Genomic DNA, 12,523 nt, shown 5'->3' with positions numbered 1-12,523 from the left:
CGCCTCGAGGCCGCCTGGGCAGTCCCAGCATAATGTACGACTTCCAGCCTCATTTGCACGAGGCAGCCGTGGGTTTGGGACCCGACTTTGTGGGTCTCACAGAGCCCGCTGGAACGACCCTGGCCCCTCGCTCCCCGCTCAGTACTCACCCGGGCTTCCCATTGACGCTCCGGGCACCCACTCTGGAGGGCGCAGCCCCATTGCCCAGCCCCTCCCCATGGCCCGGCCTCTGTCCAAGGTGCTGCTGACTCCGACCCGTTGGACTGGGTCCGGCTTCCAGCCGGCTCATCACCACGGTTGGGGGGGTCTCCCCACCTGCGCGACTTCTCCGGAGCGCAGCAAGACACGCGAGGCTGAGGTGCGCGGAACCGTCGGGCGAGGCCCTGCTCCTGGGACCAGGCTGCTCGCAGGTTATACCCGTCCCGATCCGCCTCCTATATGGACCCCAGGGCGCACCCCGGGCCCCGCCCGGGACAGCAAACGGAGGCGGGGGACAGAGGTCGACTCCGGACCCGCCCACTCGGCCTTCCGCGTTCTTTCGCCTTCTCCCTCTGCATCTCGGGCGGCTCCCCTGAGCTCTTGGCACGGAACGCCCTTCATTTGCATGGACACGGGCACCCTGGATCCCGCGCAGATTACCATAGCTCCACCCACCACGCGAGAGCTTGCCGAGGCCTGTGCCCAAAGAGGCCCTCTATGCAAATGTTGGAGCGAGGATTTTTTTTTTTTAAGGTTTATTTATTTGCCTATTTGAAAGGCAGAGTGACAGGGATCTTCCACCCTCTGATTTACTCCCCAGATGCCTGCAAACAGTGGGCTCTGAGCCAGGAACTCCATCGGAATCTCCCACGAGGGTAGCAGGAACCTGAGTACTTGGGCCACCATACGCTGCCTCCTAGGGTGTGCGACAGAGGCGAGCTGGAGAGGAAGCTGACCCCAGGCCCTCCACCGTGGGATGTGGACGGGCACCCCGGTGGTGAGCCGGGGCCCCCTTGCTTGAGCTCTGGTCCCTTTCCAGGGCAGGAGAGCAGAACCACCCAGAGGAGTCCAGAGAGGCCTGTGACGCCGGGCACCCCCTCCACATCGAGGCCCCTGCAGGGGCCGGGCTCCCCTTGCCCTCTGGCCTCCACCATCAGGGCACTAGGGGCGGACCAAGTCCCTGACAGGAGCATGGACGCCCCCTGTCCAATTTCTGGTCTCCAGATGACCAGAAGCCAAGCTGCCCTTCGAGGGGCAGAAGGCCGAGGTAGGGTTCGGGGCAGCGTCTCAGATGTCCGTCTCGCTGGTGGACGGTCCACTGGACCCTGGGCATCCGGGTCAGAGAGCGGAGACGAGTGAGCGCAGGGAGCTCTGGCTGGAGGCACTCAGGGGCCGGTAGCCGGTGACAGGGCCCTCAGGCTGGGGGTCCCCTGAGGGGCAGGGCAGGGCCACCCCTCGGGGCCGGCGGTACCACACAGCCCAGCTTCTCCTGGGGCCCTGGGCAGCCCCCAACGCCAGGGGCTCCTTTCCCGGAGCCAGCAGGCAGGTCCTAGAGGGGGAGCAGACGTCAGCTGGACCCCAACCGAGTCCCACCGCCAGCGTCCTCCTCTGCCCGTGGTCCACACACGATTCTCCGCGCCGACCCAAGGCCTCGCCCTCTCAGGAACCCCGCCTTGCTCCCCACCAGAGCCCCTGCCCTCGGGCAGCCCGGGCCCCTGCCCTCAAACCCTGCCCCGTCGCCCGCACCGTCGGCGCAGCAGACGCAGCAGCGCCAGGAGCAGCAGCAGCAGCACGGACACGGCCGTCACCGTCGAGAGGACCCGGGCTGCGGGCACACGGGCGCGGTGAGGACAGGGTGCCGGGGGGCCGCTCCCTGACTCCCCACCCCGCCTGGCGCGCCCGCCTCACCCCCGGTCGCGGCCTGCGGAGCCCCGGGCCTGGGGCTGCAGCTCGCGTTGGCGCCGTCGGGGGACCCTGCTGCGGTCTGGGCCGAGCCCCCGGGGGGCTCCCCGTCCTCGGCGGCGTCGGGCAGCCCTGCGGAGGAGGGTGTGAGGCCGAGCCGCGGCTGCGGGCGCCAGGCCGGGGCGGGCCGGGGCGGGGCTCACCGCGGTAGGTGAGCGCGAAGCCCTGCGCGTGGCCCCGCGCGTCGCTGCGGAAAGTGAGCAGCAGCGCGGCGGGGCGCAGGCGCAGGCGCAGCGGCCCGGGCTGCGGCGGGCGGGCGCCGTCGAAGGCGCGGAGCAGGCGGCCCGAGGCGGCGTCACGCAGCTCCAGCCGGTCGCGCGAGTCGGCCAGCTCGAAGAGGCGGAAGGTGAGCTCCAGCGCGGCGCCCGGGGGGCCCAGCACCCAGCTGCAGTTCCGGTCCGGCCCGTACTCGTCCGGGAAGTCCGGCGAGTAGATGACGCCCTGCGGCGCCGTCCAGTTCCCCTGGCAGGAGCCCACGGACACTGCGGGAGGACCGGACGGTTAGGCCGGGACACGCCTGGCTCTTCCGTCGCCCGGCAGTGTCCGAGCCGCGCCCTTTCCCCGGCTGGGCCCCGCCTCCCAGGCCGCCACGGTCCCCTAAGGCCCCGCCCCACGCGAGGCCCCGCCCCCTTGCTCAGCTCAGGCCCCTAAGACCCCGCCCTCAGACCGTCCCCTCCCAGGTCCGGCCCCGCCCAACCCTCCCGTAGGCCCCGCCTCCAGGTCTTTGGCCCCCTCCTCCGTCCCCACCTCGGCCACTAAATCCCGCCCCGCGCGCCCCTCCAAGGGCCCCGCCCCCTCACCGTCGTAGATGCCCAGCCTCCCGTCGCCGCCGCACAGCTGGCCCGGGTGGCCGAAGCAAATCTGGTCGCAGTCGGTGGCGGGCGCAGGGCGTCCCCGGGCCAGGTCGCTCTCAGAGCCGCAGAAGCAGGCGTAGCCGGCTTCCACGCCCGCCAGCTGGGAGCACAGGATGGGTGACCCCCGGGGCAGGGGCTGGGGCAGGGGTGCAGTGGGGCAGGGGTGCAGTGGGGGGGCCCGGTGTCAGGAGTCCAGCCGGCTCCTGAGGGCAGGCTCAGGGGCCTCCGGGGAGTCCCCAAGGGTACCTGGTAGCCCTTCATGCGGCAGAAGCGAAGGCACACTTGGACCGTGAGCTTGGTGGAGGTGCCGCTGGAGCCGCTCAGGGCAGGAGGTGCCCCCGAGTCCACGAAGCAGCCCAGGTATCCGGGCACTGGGGGGGAGGCAGCGTCAGGCCCCTGCCGGGAAGGCGGCCCTCGGCCCCCGCACGGCCACTCTGTCCACTCACTGTGACACGTGGGGATGTCGCAGTAGCGCCAGTAGATGCCCTCCTCCGTCTCGGCCACGTAGCACCAGGGCTGCACGTCCCCGTCTGGGTTCCTGCCCACGGGAGGCAGTGGTCAGGCTCCCGCGGCCCAGGTCTGTCCCCGCCCAGGTCCGGCGGAGCGAGAGGCGCTCGGCTCAGTGCTGGCGGAGCCCGGTTTTCTGCTCGGGGTCCGCGGGGCGTCGTTGAAAGGGCCTGGAGGGCTGCCTTCGGGCCTTCAGCTGTCGGCGGGACTGGACCTGGTGCGTGAGGACTTGGGCCGTCCGAGGTGGCCTCAGCCGCTGCTCCAATCGCGGAGTCCTGGACCCAATGCCCCCAACACCGACAGCAGACGCCCCCCCCACCGGGCCCCCTGCCCGGGCCTGACCCGGCCCCGAAGGCTTCAACCAAGGCTTTGTGCAAGTGGGCACTCGAGGCCCACCCTGCCAAAAAGGTTCTGCGCCCCCTGCCCCAGCCCCGGACGAGACAGGCCCCGCCCACGCGGCGCTCCCGCCCCTCACCGGCAGAAGTTGTGCGCGCCCAGCCCCCAGCGGCCCTGGGGGTCGCTGGCGCTGCTGTAGCTGTGCTGCTGCGTCTGGTCCCAGGGGAGGCACGGGCGGCCGGCCCCGTGCGGGCCGGTGCGGTTCTGGCGGCCGCGGTAGTCGGCGCCGTTCACCTGGAAGCATTCCGACAGGCCTGCGCGGCAAGGGCGGCGCCTGCGGAGGGCTGGACGCTCGCCGGGCATCCTCGCCGCCCGACGGCAGCTCTCCGGGGTCCCCGGCCCGCGCCCCCCGCGCCTGTCCCGACGGGGGCCCCCGGGCTGCTCGGCAGCTCCAGCCACCTGCGCTGCGCCCGCCCCAGCCCCCCGGGGGAGGGGACCCGGGAGTGGCCGCACTGCCCAGACTCACCTGGACTGTGCAGGCTTCCCGCTGAGGCCCAACGCGGCGGCGGCAGCGAGAGGAAGAGGAGGAGGCAGAGGCCCTGTAGGGCCCGCGTCCCCATAGCCCCCAGTCAAGGAGAGGTCTCAGATGCCGCCCGGGGTCGCTCTGGGGTCTCCTGGGCGACCTGGGGGGCGTTGTCCTCCGACCGGTCCTCACCGCACTCCGAATGGCCTCCTCGTCTGGGGCGGGGGGTCTTTGGCTCCCAGGGTCTCTGCCACCTGGAGGTCGCTGCGCCCCGGTTCCCACCGAGGGGGGATCTCTCTGCCTCTACCCCTCTGCTCCGGGCCGTGCCTCGGCTCCCACGCGCGTCCTCTCCCGCGGCGTCCTGCTCCCCACGGCTCCCTCGCCCGGGTCTCCAACGCTCTGGTCCCTGCCCCTCCGCGGCCCCTCCCCCAGGATCCCTCCCTACCCCCGAGCGAGGGCGGGAAGCCCCGCCTGGGACCCGAGCTCAGGCAGCAGGTCCAGACGCCTCCCTGGCCCGCCCCCCGGGACCCCCGGCGTCCCAGCGCGCGCCTCCCCGCCTCCTCCCTCCCCCGGGTCCGTGGGTGCGGGTTCCAGGGGGCGGGCGTGGGAGGCGACGGCACAGGCCGACGGGGGGACGACGCCCCGGGTCAGCCCTGCATCCTGGGTCGCGAGCACGCGCACCAGGTGCACGCGCGCGCCTTCCTCGGACCCCCGCGACCCCCGCCCCGGCTCCCGGCGCCAGCAGCCTGAGGAAGAAAGCGCCGCTCGGCGTCCCGGCACGGGCGGGAGTGGTGGGCGCGCGATCCGGGACAGGCAGGGGCAGCTGGTGTCTGGGGACAAGGCAGCTGCATCCCCGCCCCCTCTCCCGGGACCCCCGGCCCAGGCTCTCCGGAGCCTCCGCCGTGCGGTGGAATTTCCCCGGCGGTGCCCCCCACCTGGCGAGGGAGGGGGAGGGGAGCAGGCCCGGGCAGGCGTGGGGGGAAATTCCCCACCCCCTCCCCCGGGCCCGACTCCTCCGAGTCCTCTGATCTCCTGCGCCGCCCGCCCGCTGCCCGCGGGGTTTGGGGGGAGGCCAGCGCAGGTGCGTGGGAGGGCGGAGGCGGGGGCCCGGGGAGGAGGTGCGGGAATGTCTGGGCCCCCGTGGCCTCGACCCGCCCAGATCCCTCGCCCCCGGTCCAACCTGCCTGCCCGTCGCCAGGCCCCCGCCCGGCTGTCGGAGGCCGGGGAGGAGATGCGGGCGCGGGTGGGGCTCGCCGAGACCCTAGGCCAGCGCCCCGCCGCCCCTTCGGGGAGCTCTGCTGGCGCCCGTCTCACGGAGCAGCGCGGGGTTGGGGTCCGCCCGCCGCCTGAGGGCCCCTTGAGGAGGGAGTGGCCAGCGGCCGGCCACCTGTCCACCTGGATTTCCCTCTCCCAGGTCTGCAAGCGCCGGTCCCAGGGGCAGGCTCCAACCGCGGCCGTATCGCGAAGCGTCACTCTGGCGGTCACAGCTGGCAGAGGCAGGGGACAGGTACAGCCAGGACCCGGGGCGCTAAGTTGGGCCAAGAGAACCCTCGGATCTAGGGCGCTGAGACGCCCACCGAGTCCCCGCCCTGGACGGGTCTCCTGCAAAAGCAGCCGATGGGAGGCAGGGGCACTGAGATGGGGGTGGGGGGGAGTCTCAGGTGGCACGTGGAACCTTCCAGAACCAAGACTGCCTAGGCCGTCCTGCTTCACAGCATTGCCACTCAGTGCCCTGCGAGCAGCTGCCTGTCTGCGGGGTGGGGGGCCCTTAGCCCCCCATCCTGCGTCTGCCATGGGGACCCAGCCCTATGTGAGGCGTCCAGGTAACCAGGGACTCAAATTCTGCTTGGTCAGAGCCAAGAGTAGATGCACCCCCACCCATCCCATGCGGGGCGTCCCTCCCTCCGCTGGGCCATCTGTGCAGGCGCCAGCTCCCCCCGCCCTGAACTGACAGCTGCCCGTTTAACAGGGGAGGAGACCGAGGCCAGAGGGGACCAGGGCTCAGCCGCGGGGTAGCAGGGCCTGAGCGCCTCGCTCCAGTGGAGGTCCCGGAGCCTTGGCTGTCCCTGCAGGGGAGCAGGTGCACGTGTGGGGCACCCAGGACTTGGCCGTGGATGGGCAAACAGGGAGCCCCAGAGCTGGGGTCAGGCTGCCCTTCCCTGCTTCGTGCGCTGAGCTGGTGAGGAGGTGGGGGCTTGGGTGAGAGCAGACCCCCAGGAAGGGGTCCCCTGCCCTGAGAACTGGGTCAGAGCTGGACCCCGGTGTGGCCTCAGGATGCCTGGGCTCTATGCAGGAGCTTCTCGGTTGTCCTCCCCCCTACCCACCATGGCAGGTGAAAAGAAGCCTCTGTGTGCTGCCACCCTGACCCCCGCCGGAGGCCCTGGCCAGGCCTGGGAGATGACCCAGGCTCCTCGCTTCCCAGCTTCCTGTGCCCCTGTCCTGGATTGGGGGGGTTGGGGGGTTCTCCTGGGGCAGAAGCAGGGGCTTTCCTGGGGGGTTCAGAGAAGGACCCCCTGCAGAGGGCCCTGACCGTCCCACCCCACCCTGGCCCCTCGGCAGCAGGGTTCCCCCTCCTGAGCCGGGCTCCCCTCGCCTGCCCCCCACTGCCCGACCTGCCTGATCCTGGTTCCTCCACACAGCCTCCTCGCGTCGGCTAGGCTACGGCAGTGAGCACAGGGCAACGCCAGGCATGGCACCGCCGGAATGCAGGTTCTCAGGCCCCCCCGGGGGGCTTGTTGGGAATGCAGGTTCTCAGGACCACCACCCCCCCCGCCCATGCTCCCTGGGTGTCGAAGCTCGGAAAGCGTGGACGCCAGCCCCTGAGCAGCCTTGGGTTCGCTCTGCTCCATTCCCCAGGGAGTCCAGGGGCTGCCCAGGGCCTGGAGGGTGGGGGCTGTGGCACCAGCTGGAAGTGTCGCCAGGGTCTGCCACGAGGTCCCCTGTCGCCGCAGCTGGCAACGCCCCAGCAGACACACCTCCCCAGCTCTGGGCTCTGGGGGTGGCCTGCGGAAGTGCCACAAGCCAGGGCGCCGCGGTGCCTCTCGGCCCAGGGTCCAGGGCTCTTCCTTTGCAAGCTCGCTCTCGCCTTTGCTGGGGGAAGCCACACTCCAAACGCTGTCACCGTCGTGTGGTCCCCCACTCCACAGTCACTCTGCAGGGGACTCCCCACCCCCGACACCCAAGCATTGTCCCTTCAGGGGCTCAGGCTGGGGCACGCCCACTTTGTGTCTGCCCCCACTTCACCTCACCGGGCCTGTTTCCCCACAAGAGGGCTGCGGGTTCCCTCGGTGGCCGGCCTTCGGCGATGCAGACACCAGGGTTGGCGGCCAGAGAGCCGAGGGGCAGCCTCGGAGTGGGGGGCAGTGGGCTCTGCCTGAGAGCCGATTCTGTCCACAGCCTGCTGTCCCTGGCCGGGCCGGGCGCACCAAGCTCTTGGTCCCCACGCTGTCCTGAGCTTTTGAGCTTCGGTCGTGAGAGAGGACGCCGGGGTCCCCGGGCACTGGAGCCGGCCAGGCCTTGGTGCTGCAGGGACGGCGGCCTCAGGGAGCCAGGGGAGATGGCGAGGAGCCCACCGCACCTGGCTCCACGTCGCCTGCTGCACCGGCCCGGCCTCCCAGCCCTGTGCCGGCCGCTCTTCGTGCCTCTCCCAGCTGTAGGGCAGTGGCCCTGGAGCTGCCGACACTGACGGGTCCCCATCGCCGTGGGAACCCCGGCCTTGTCACCCTTCTGGCTTTGGCGTCTGCTCCCCGCCAGGGAGAGGCCTCACTGTGGGCTGTGGGGTCCCCGCCCTGGAAGGGCTGAGGCTCGTGCTGCCCCCAGGGACCCTGAGCTCTGGCTGGGAGTGGTGTCCCCACCACGGAGGCAGGGGAGGGGCGCTTGCCTGGCACCCTGCAGGGTGAACCCCTGCAAAGAGGGCAGTGTGGGTGCGGGGGGGGGTCTCCACCCCAGAGTCACGCACCAGGTGGGAAGGAAGTAGCAAGAGTGTAGCCCCTACCGCGGCCTGCAGGTTTTTTAAAATTATTTTATTTTTTAAAGATTTATTTATTTATTTATTTGAGAGGTAGAGTTACAGACAGTGAGAGGGAGAGACAGAGAGAGGTCTTCCATCGGCTGGTTTATTCCCCAAATGGCCATAATGGCTGGAGCTGCACCGATCCAAAGCCAGGAGCCAGGAGCTTCCTCTGGGTCTCCCACGTGGTGCAGGGATCCAAGGACTTGGGCCATCTTCTACTGCTCTCCTAGGCCACAGCAGAGAGCTGGACTGGAAGAGGAGCTGCAGGGACCAGAACCAGCGCCCACATGGGATGCCAGTACCACAGGTGGAGGATTAACCTACTGCACCACAGTGCCGACCCCTTTAATTAATTTATTTATTTGAGAGGTAGAGTTACAGGAAGAGACAGAAAGAGAAGAGGTCTTCCATTCGCTGATTTACTCCCTTAATGGCCTCAACAGCCGGAACCTGGCCAATCCGAAGCCAGGAGCCAGGGACTCCTTCTGGGTCTCCCACACGAGTGCAGGGGCCCAAGCACTCGCGCCATCTTCTACTGCTTTCCCAGGCCACAGCAGAGACGGATTGGAAGGGGAGTAGCTGGGCCTAGAACTGGCGCCCCTATTGGATGCAGGCCCCACAAACCGTGGTTTTACCGGCTACGCCACAGTGCCGTCCCTGGCCTGCAGCTTTGTGTCTTTTCTGGAAGCCCTCCCTGGTCTCAGGAGCTGTCACCACCGGCCCTGCCCTGCACTCCCCTGGGGAGTGGGGTGCCCCAAAGCCAGGCCAGGGGCTGCGGGAAGTGGCGGGCAGCACCTGCCCTCTGCCCTGGAGCGGTGCTGGTGAGGCCACAGAGGGCCAGGCACCAAGCAGATGGTCAGAGGCCTCATGGAGCATGGCCAGGCCCTGCCCAGGAGCATGGGAGGAGCCCTGGGGCTGGACCCCAAGCCAGAGCCTCCCTGCCTGGGCCTCGGCAGCTTCCCTGGGACCCCCAGCCAGGGGTGCAGAGCCCAGCAAGGTACTGGCAGGCCGGGGGCAGCTCCCATGCCCTCGCCCTCCCCACAGCCTGAGGCTGCCTGGCTCCTGAGGGTCAGCTGCCGGCCCTGGAGGGGCAGGGAGTACAGGGGTGAGTGTGGCCGAGCTGGCGTGGCAGGCAGGACATGGGGGGGCAAGACCCCTCCCCTGCCGTGTGCACGTCTGTGAACGGAGGCCCCTCCCATGCCGAGGCTGGGTCTGCACACTGGGAGCGGAGGGCTCTGACCTGCAGCTCTGAGGGCCTCCGGAGGGAGCGGCACCTGGTGCCGTCGGGAGCAGGTGCGGCAAGGGCAGCCCCACAGCTGCGCTCAATGACCCTGTCCACCCCGCCCGAGAGCTGGGTGCAGCCGGGCCCCGCGGCCTCCGGCCTGGAGCGGGCTCAGCTGGGCGCTGCAGCTCTGGCCTGGAGCGGGCTCAGCCGGGCCCCGCAGCTCAGCCGGGCCCCGCAGCTCTGGTCTGGAGCGGGCTCAGCCGGGCCCTGCGGCCTCCGGCCTGGAGCGGGCTCAGCCGGGCCCCGCGGCCTCCGGCCTGGAGCGGGCTCAGCCGGGCCCCGCGGCCTCCGGCCTGGAGCGGGCTCAGCCGGGCCCTGCAGCTCTGGCCTGGAGCGGGCTCAGCCGGGCCCCGTGGCCTCCTGCCTGGAGCGGGCTCAGCCGGGCCCCCGCGGCCTCCGGCCTGGAGCGGGCTCAGCCAGAACCCATCATTGCTCACCTACAACTGGATGAGCTGGGCCAGGCCCTGGTTCACCACAAGCCTGAGGTGAGTGCTGGGCTTTGTGCGGTGGTGGTGACCGGGAGGCCAGAGCTTCGGGCTGGCCGGAGGGCGGGGGGGGGGGGGGGCGGGAGGCGCCCTGAGGGCCGCACAGAACCTTCTGAGTCCGGGCAGGTGTTGTGAGGTCAGGTGGAGGAGCCGGGCCTGGGACAGGCCCTTCCCTGGGACCTCAGAATGGGGACGGCAGGAGGAAGGCACTGGTGACAGTGGCTGGGGGCCTGAGGTGTGGGCTGCGAGGCCCTTGGCTGGTCTGGGGACCCTGGGCACCTCTGGCCTCTGGTCACTGAATGAGGTTATCCTGCCTTCTAGGGAAACGAGAGGGGGCTCCTGGGTGCCAGGGGGATGGGACCTGCAGGTTGGGGAGATGGGCCGGGGGCGCGAGCTGGTGGGGCTGCGGCAGCCGAGCTCGGGGACTCAGGGCTGACGGTGGGGGTGACGGGAGGGGGAGCAGGCGGGGGGGGGCTGTGATGGGTGCAGGGCGAGTTTCGGGTGTGAGCAGGTGTTTTGGGTTAGAAGCAGTAATGAACAGAGCTGTGTGAAGGCAGAGTTGTGTGCAGGTGAGCTCAATCCCGCAGCGCTGCTCTCCACAGAGAACCAGGAGGTGGCGCTGTGGGCGCGTGGCTGAGGGCGGGCAGGGCCTCAAGGCCCCTCCAGGGTCCCACTGCTGCAGGGCTCTCAGAGGGGAGGCCAGGAGCCCCGCCCTAAAGGTCCTGGGCGCCCAGGCTGGGGTCGCAGACGGCGCCCCTGGACGTGAGCGAGCAGGAAAGGCTGAGGTCCGGCCCCCAGGACTCCAACCACAGCTCTGGCCGCAGGGAGGCTGGGAAGGAGCCGCCGCCATCCCGAGGGTGTCCACCAGAGGGCGCGCTGAGGAGCAGGTGCTGCCCTTGGTGACCAGGAGCTCCCTGAGCAGCCTGGCCCGGCCCCTGTGGACAGTGGGTCGCTGTCTGAGAGGCAGAGTGACAGAGAGCGAGCGGGAGGCCTTCCGTCCACTGGTTCACTCCCCGCATGGCTGAAACAGCAGGGACTGGGCCAGGGTGAAGCCAGGATCCCAGAACTCCATCTGGGTGTCCACGTGGGTGCAGGGCCCGTGCACTGGGGCCTCCTCTGCTGCTGTCCACGGCGCGACAGCAGGGAGCTGGCTCGGCCCTGGTTGTTGTAGCCATCTGGGGAGTGAACCAGGGATAGAAGGTCTCTGTCTCTAACGCTGAACTTCCAACAAATAAACATTGTGTATTTAAACCCAGAAGAGCAGGAATCTGGATCAGAGCAGGGCCGCAGACTCAAATCGGCATTATTATGGGATGCTGGCAGCCAAGCTGGGCTCAACTCTCTGGTGCACTCAGTCTGCAACCTCGGGGTCGGGGACTGGGGCCCAGGGGGTCTAAGAACTGGCCGCTGCCCCTGGACTGAGTTCTGAGCAGACATGAGGCTCCTGGGAGCTGGTTTCATAGGAGGCTTCCCGCGGGGTTCAGATGGAGACCACAGGGTCAGTGGGGGAGCCGTGACCAGCTCGGGATGGGAGCAGGAAGCGGCCTCACGGGCCTGGCTCTGTGACAGGCACAGGACGGGCATCCTGGGGGACACGGGCTGTGGAGGAAGTGGCTGTGTGGGGGAGGGGAGCACCCGGAGCCCAGTCACTGGGCGACTCCGGGGCAGGGCTGGGTGTCGGGGAGGCCACCACGGCGAGGCAGCCCCCAGGTTCATGTCCGTCCTGCAGCGCCCAGCCAGAGACCCATGGGCACTGGGCCGTCCTCTGAGACCAGGCAGGCCCTGTGAATTGATGTGAACGTCCAAGGGAAGAGAAACCGGCTCCTCCTGGACCCGCGCCGAGTTCCGGGTGCCCGGCACCAGCCACGATGACCGGGCTCAGCAGCCATTGGGGAGACGTGGCTCGGGAAGCAGGCAGCCCGGCGCTGTCACTCCCTGCTAGACCCGCGGGCACACCCCGCCCTGCACCGGGCCCGACCGCGACTGCCATGGCAGCGGAACCTGCACAGCCCCTCCCTCCAGCTGTGGCCGCTCACTGGGCCTGCGCGCTCTGTCCCACAGACGCCTCGGGGCTGTGGTGCTGTCTGTGCCCGCAGGGCCGCAGCCTGGCCTTGGCCGTGAGTGGTGAACTCAGTCTCGGGTCCGGGTGCCGAGTGGCAGGGGCGCTGCTGAGATGCAGCCCCTGTGCTGGCCACACCGGCGAGGGGCAGGCAGCCCGCACGCTGGGGCCCTCTCACCGTGGGTGTCTGCTGGGGCCCTGTGGTGACAGCAGTGGCATCTGGGTCATGGGCAGCTGGTGAGGGGCACAGTCACCTGTCCAGGATGGTGGCCAGGACCTTGGGGACCCTGTGCTTGGGCTGCCCATCCTCTGCAGGGCATTCGGGGCCTTGGCGGAGGGCGGGGCCGGGCTGCAGGCCCCTCAGCACCGCTCCATGGGGGCGGAGAGACAGAGGCTCCCTTTCCCCGGTGACCCAGAGCCAACTCCTCGGGGCCAGGGGACATCTGGGCCAGGTGACCCCAGCATAGGGGACCTCCCCTGAGCGCTACCCAGCCAAACCCTGTGCTGAGCCACGTGGAGGC

At 69.9% G+C, this 12,523-nt stretch overlaps 1 protein-coding gene across 4 annotated transcripts; it reads right to left on the bottom strand.

Annotated features, from left to right (window-relative positions):
- Window positions 1–738: 738 nt before the first annotated feature.
- On the bottom strand, window positions 739–4,258 carry KREMEN2 (kringle containing transmembrane protein 2). Of its 4 annotated transcripts, none has more exons than XM_062180339.1 (9): window positions 4,165–4,258; window positions 3,778–3,952; window positions 3,242–3,333; window positions 3,042–3,166; window positions 2,742–2,895; window positions 2,085–2,423; window positions 1,888–2,013; window positions 1,726–1,804; window positions 739–1,528 (listed from the first exon to the last, which is right to left on the bottom strand). In XM_062180339.1, the coding sequence occupies exons 1-9, from the start codon at window positions 4,256–4,258 to the stop codon at window positions 1,318–1,320; spliced, it is 1,395 nt and encodes a 464-aa protein (XP_062036323.1). In that variant the 3' UTR covers window positions 739–1,317. The 4 variants fall into 4 exon arrangements, with proteins under 4 accessions (XP_062036323.1, XP_062036325.1, XP_062036324.1 ...); XM_062180341.1 differs by having other exon boundaries at window positions 2,742–2,778; XM_062180340.1 differs by lacking the exon at window positions 1,726–1,804.
- Between the last annotated feature and the right edge of the window lie 8,265 nt (window positions 4,259–12,523).

This window comes from Lepus europaeus, chromosome 21 (genome assembly GCF_033115175.1).
Source record: "Lepus europaeus isolate LE1 chromosome 21, mLepTim1.pri, whole genome shotgun sequence".
NCBI classification, from domain to species: domain Eukaryota; kingdom Metazoa; phylum Chordata; class Mammalia; order Lagomorpha; family Leporidae; genus Lepus; species Lepus europaeus.
Note: the sequence above shows the minus strand (reverse complement) of the source record. Positions and strands in the feature narration are given on the sequence as shown.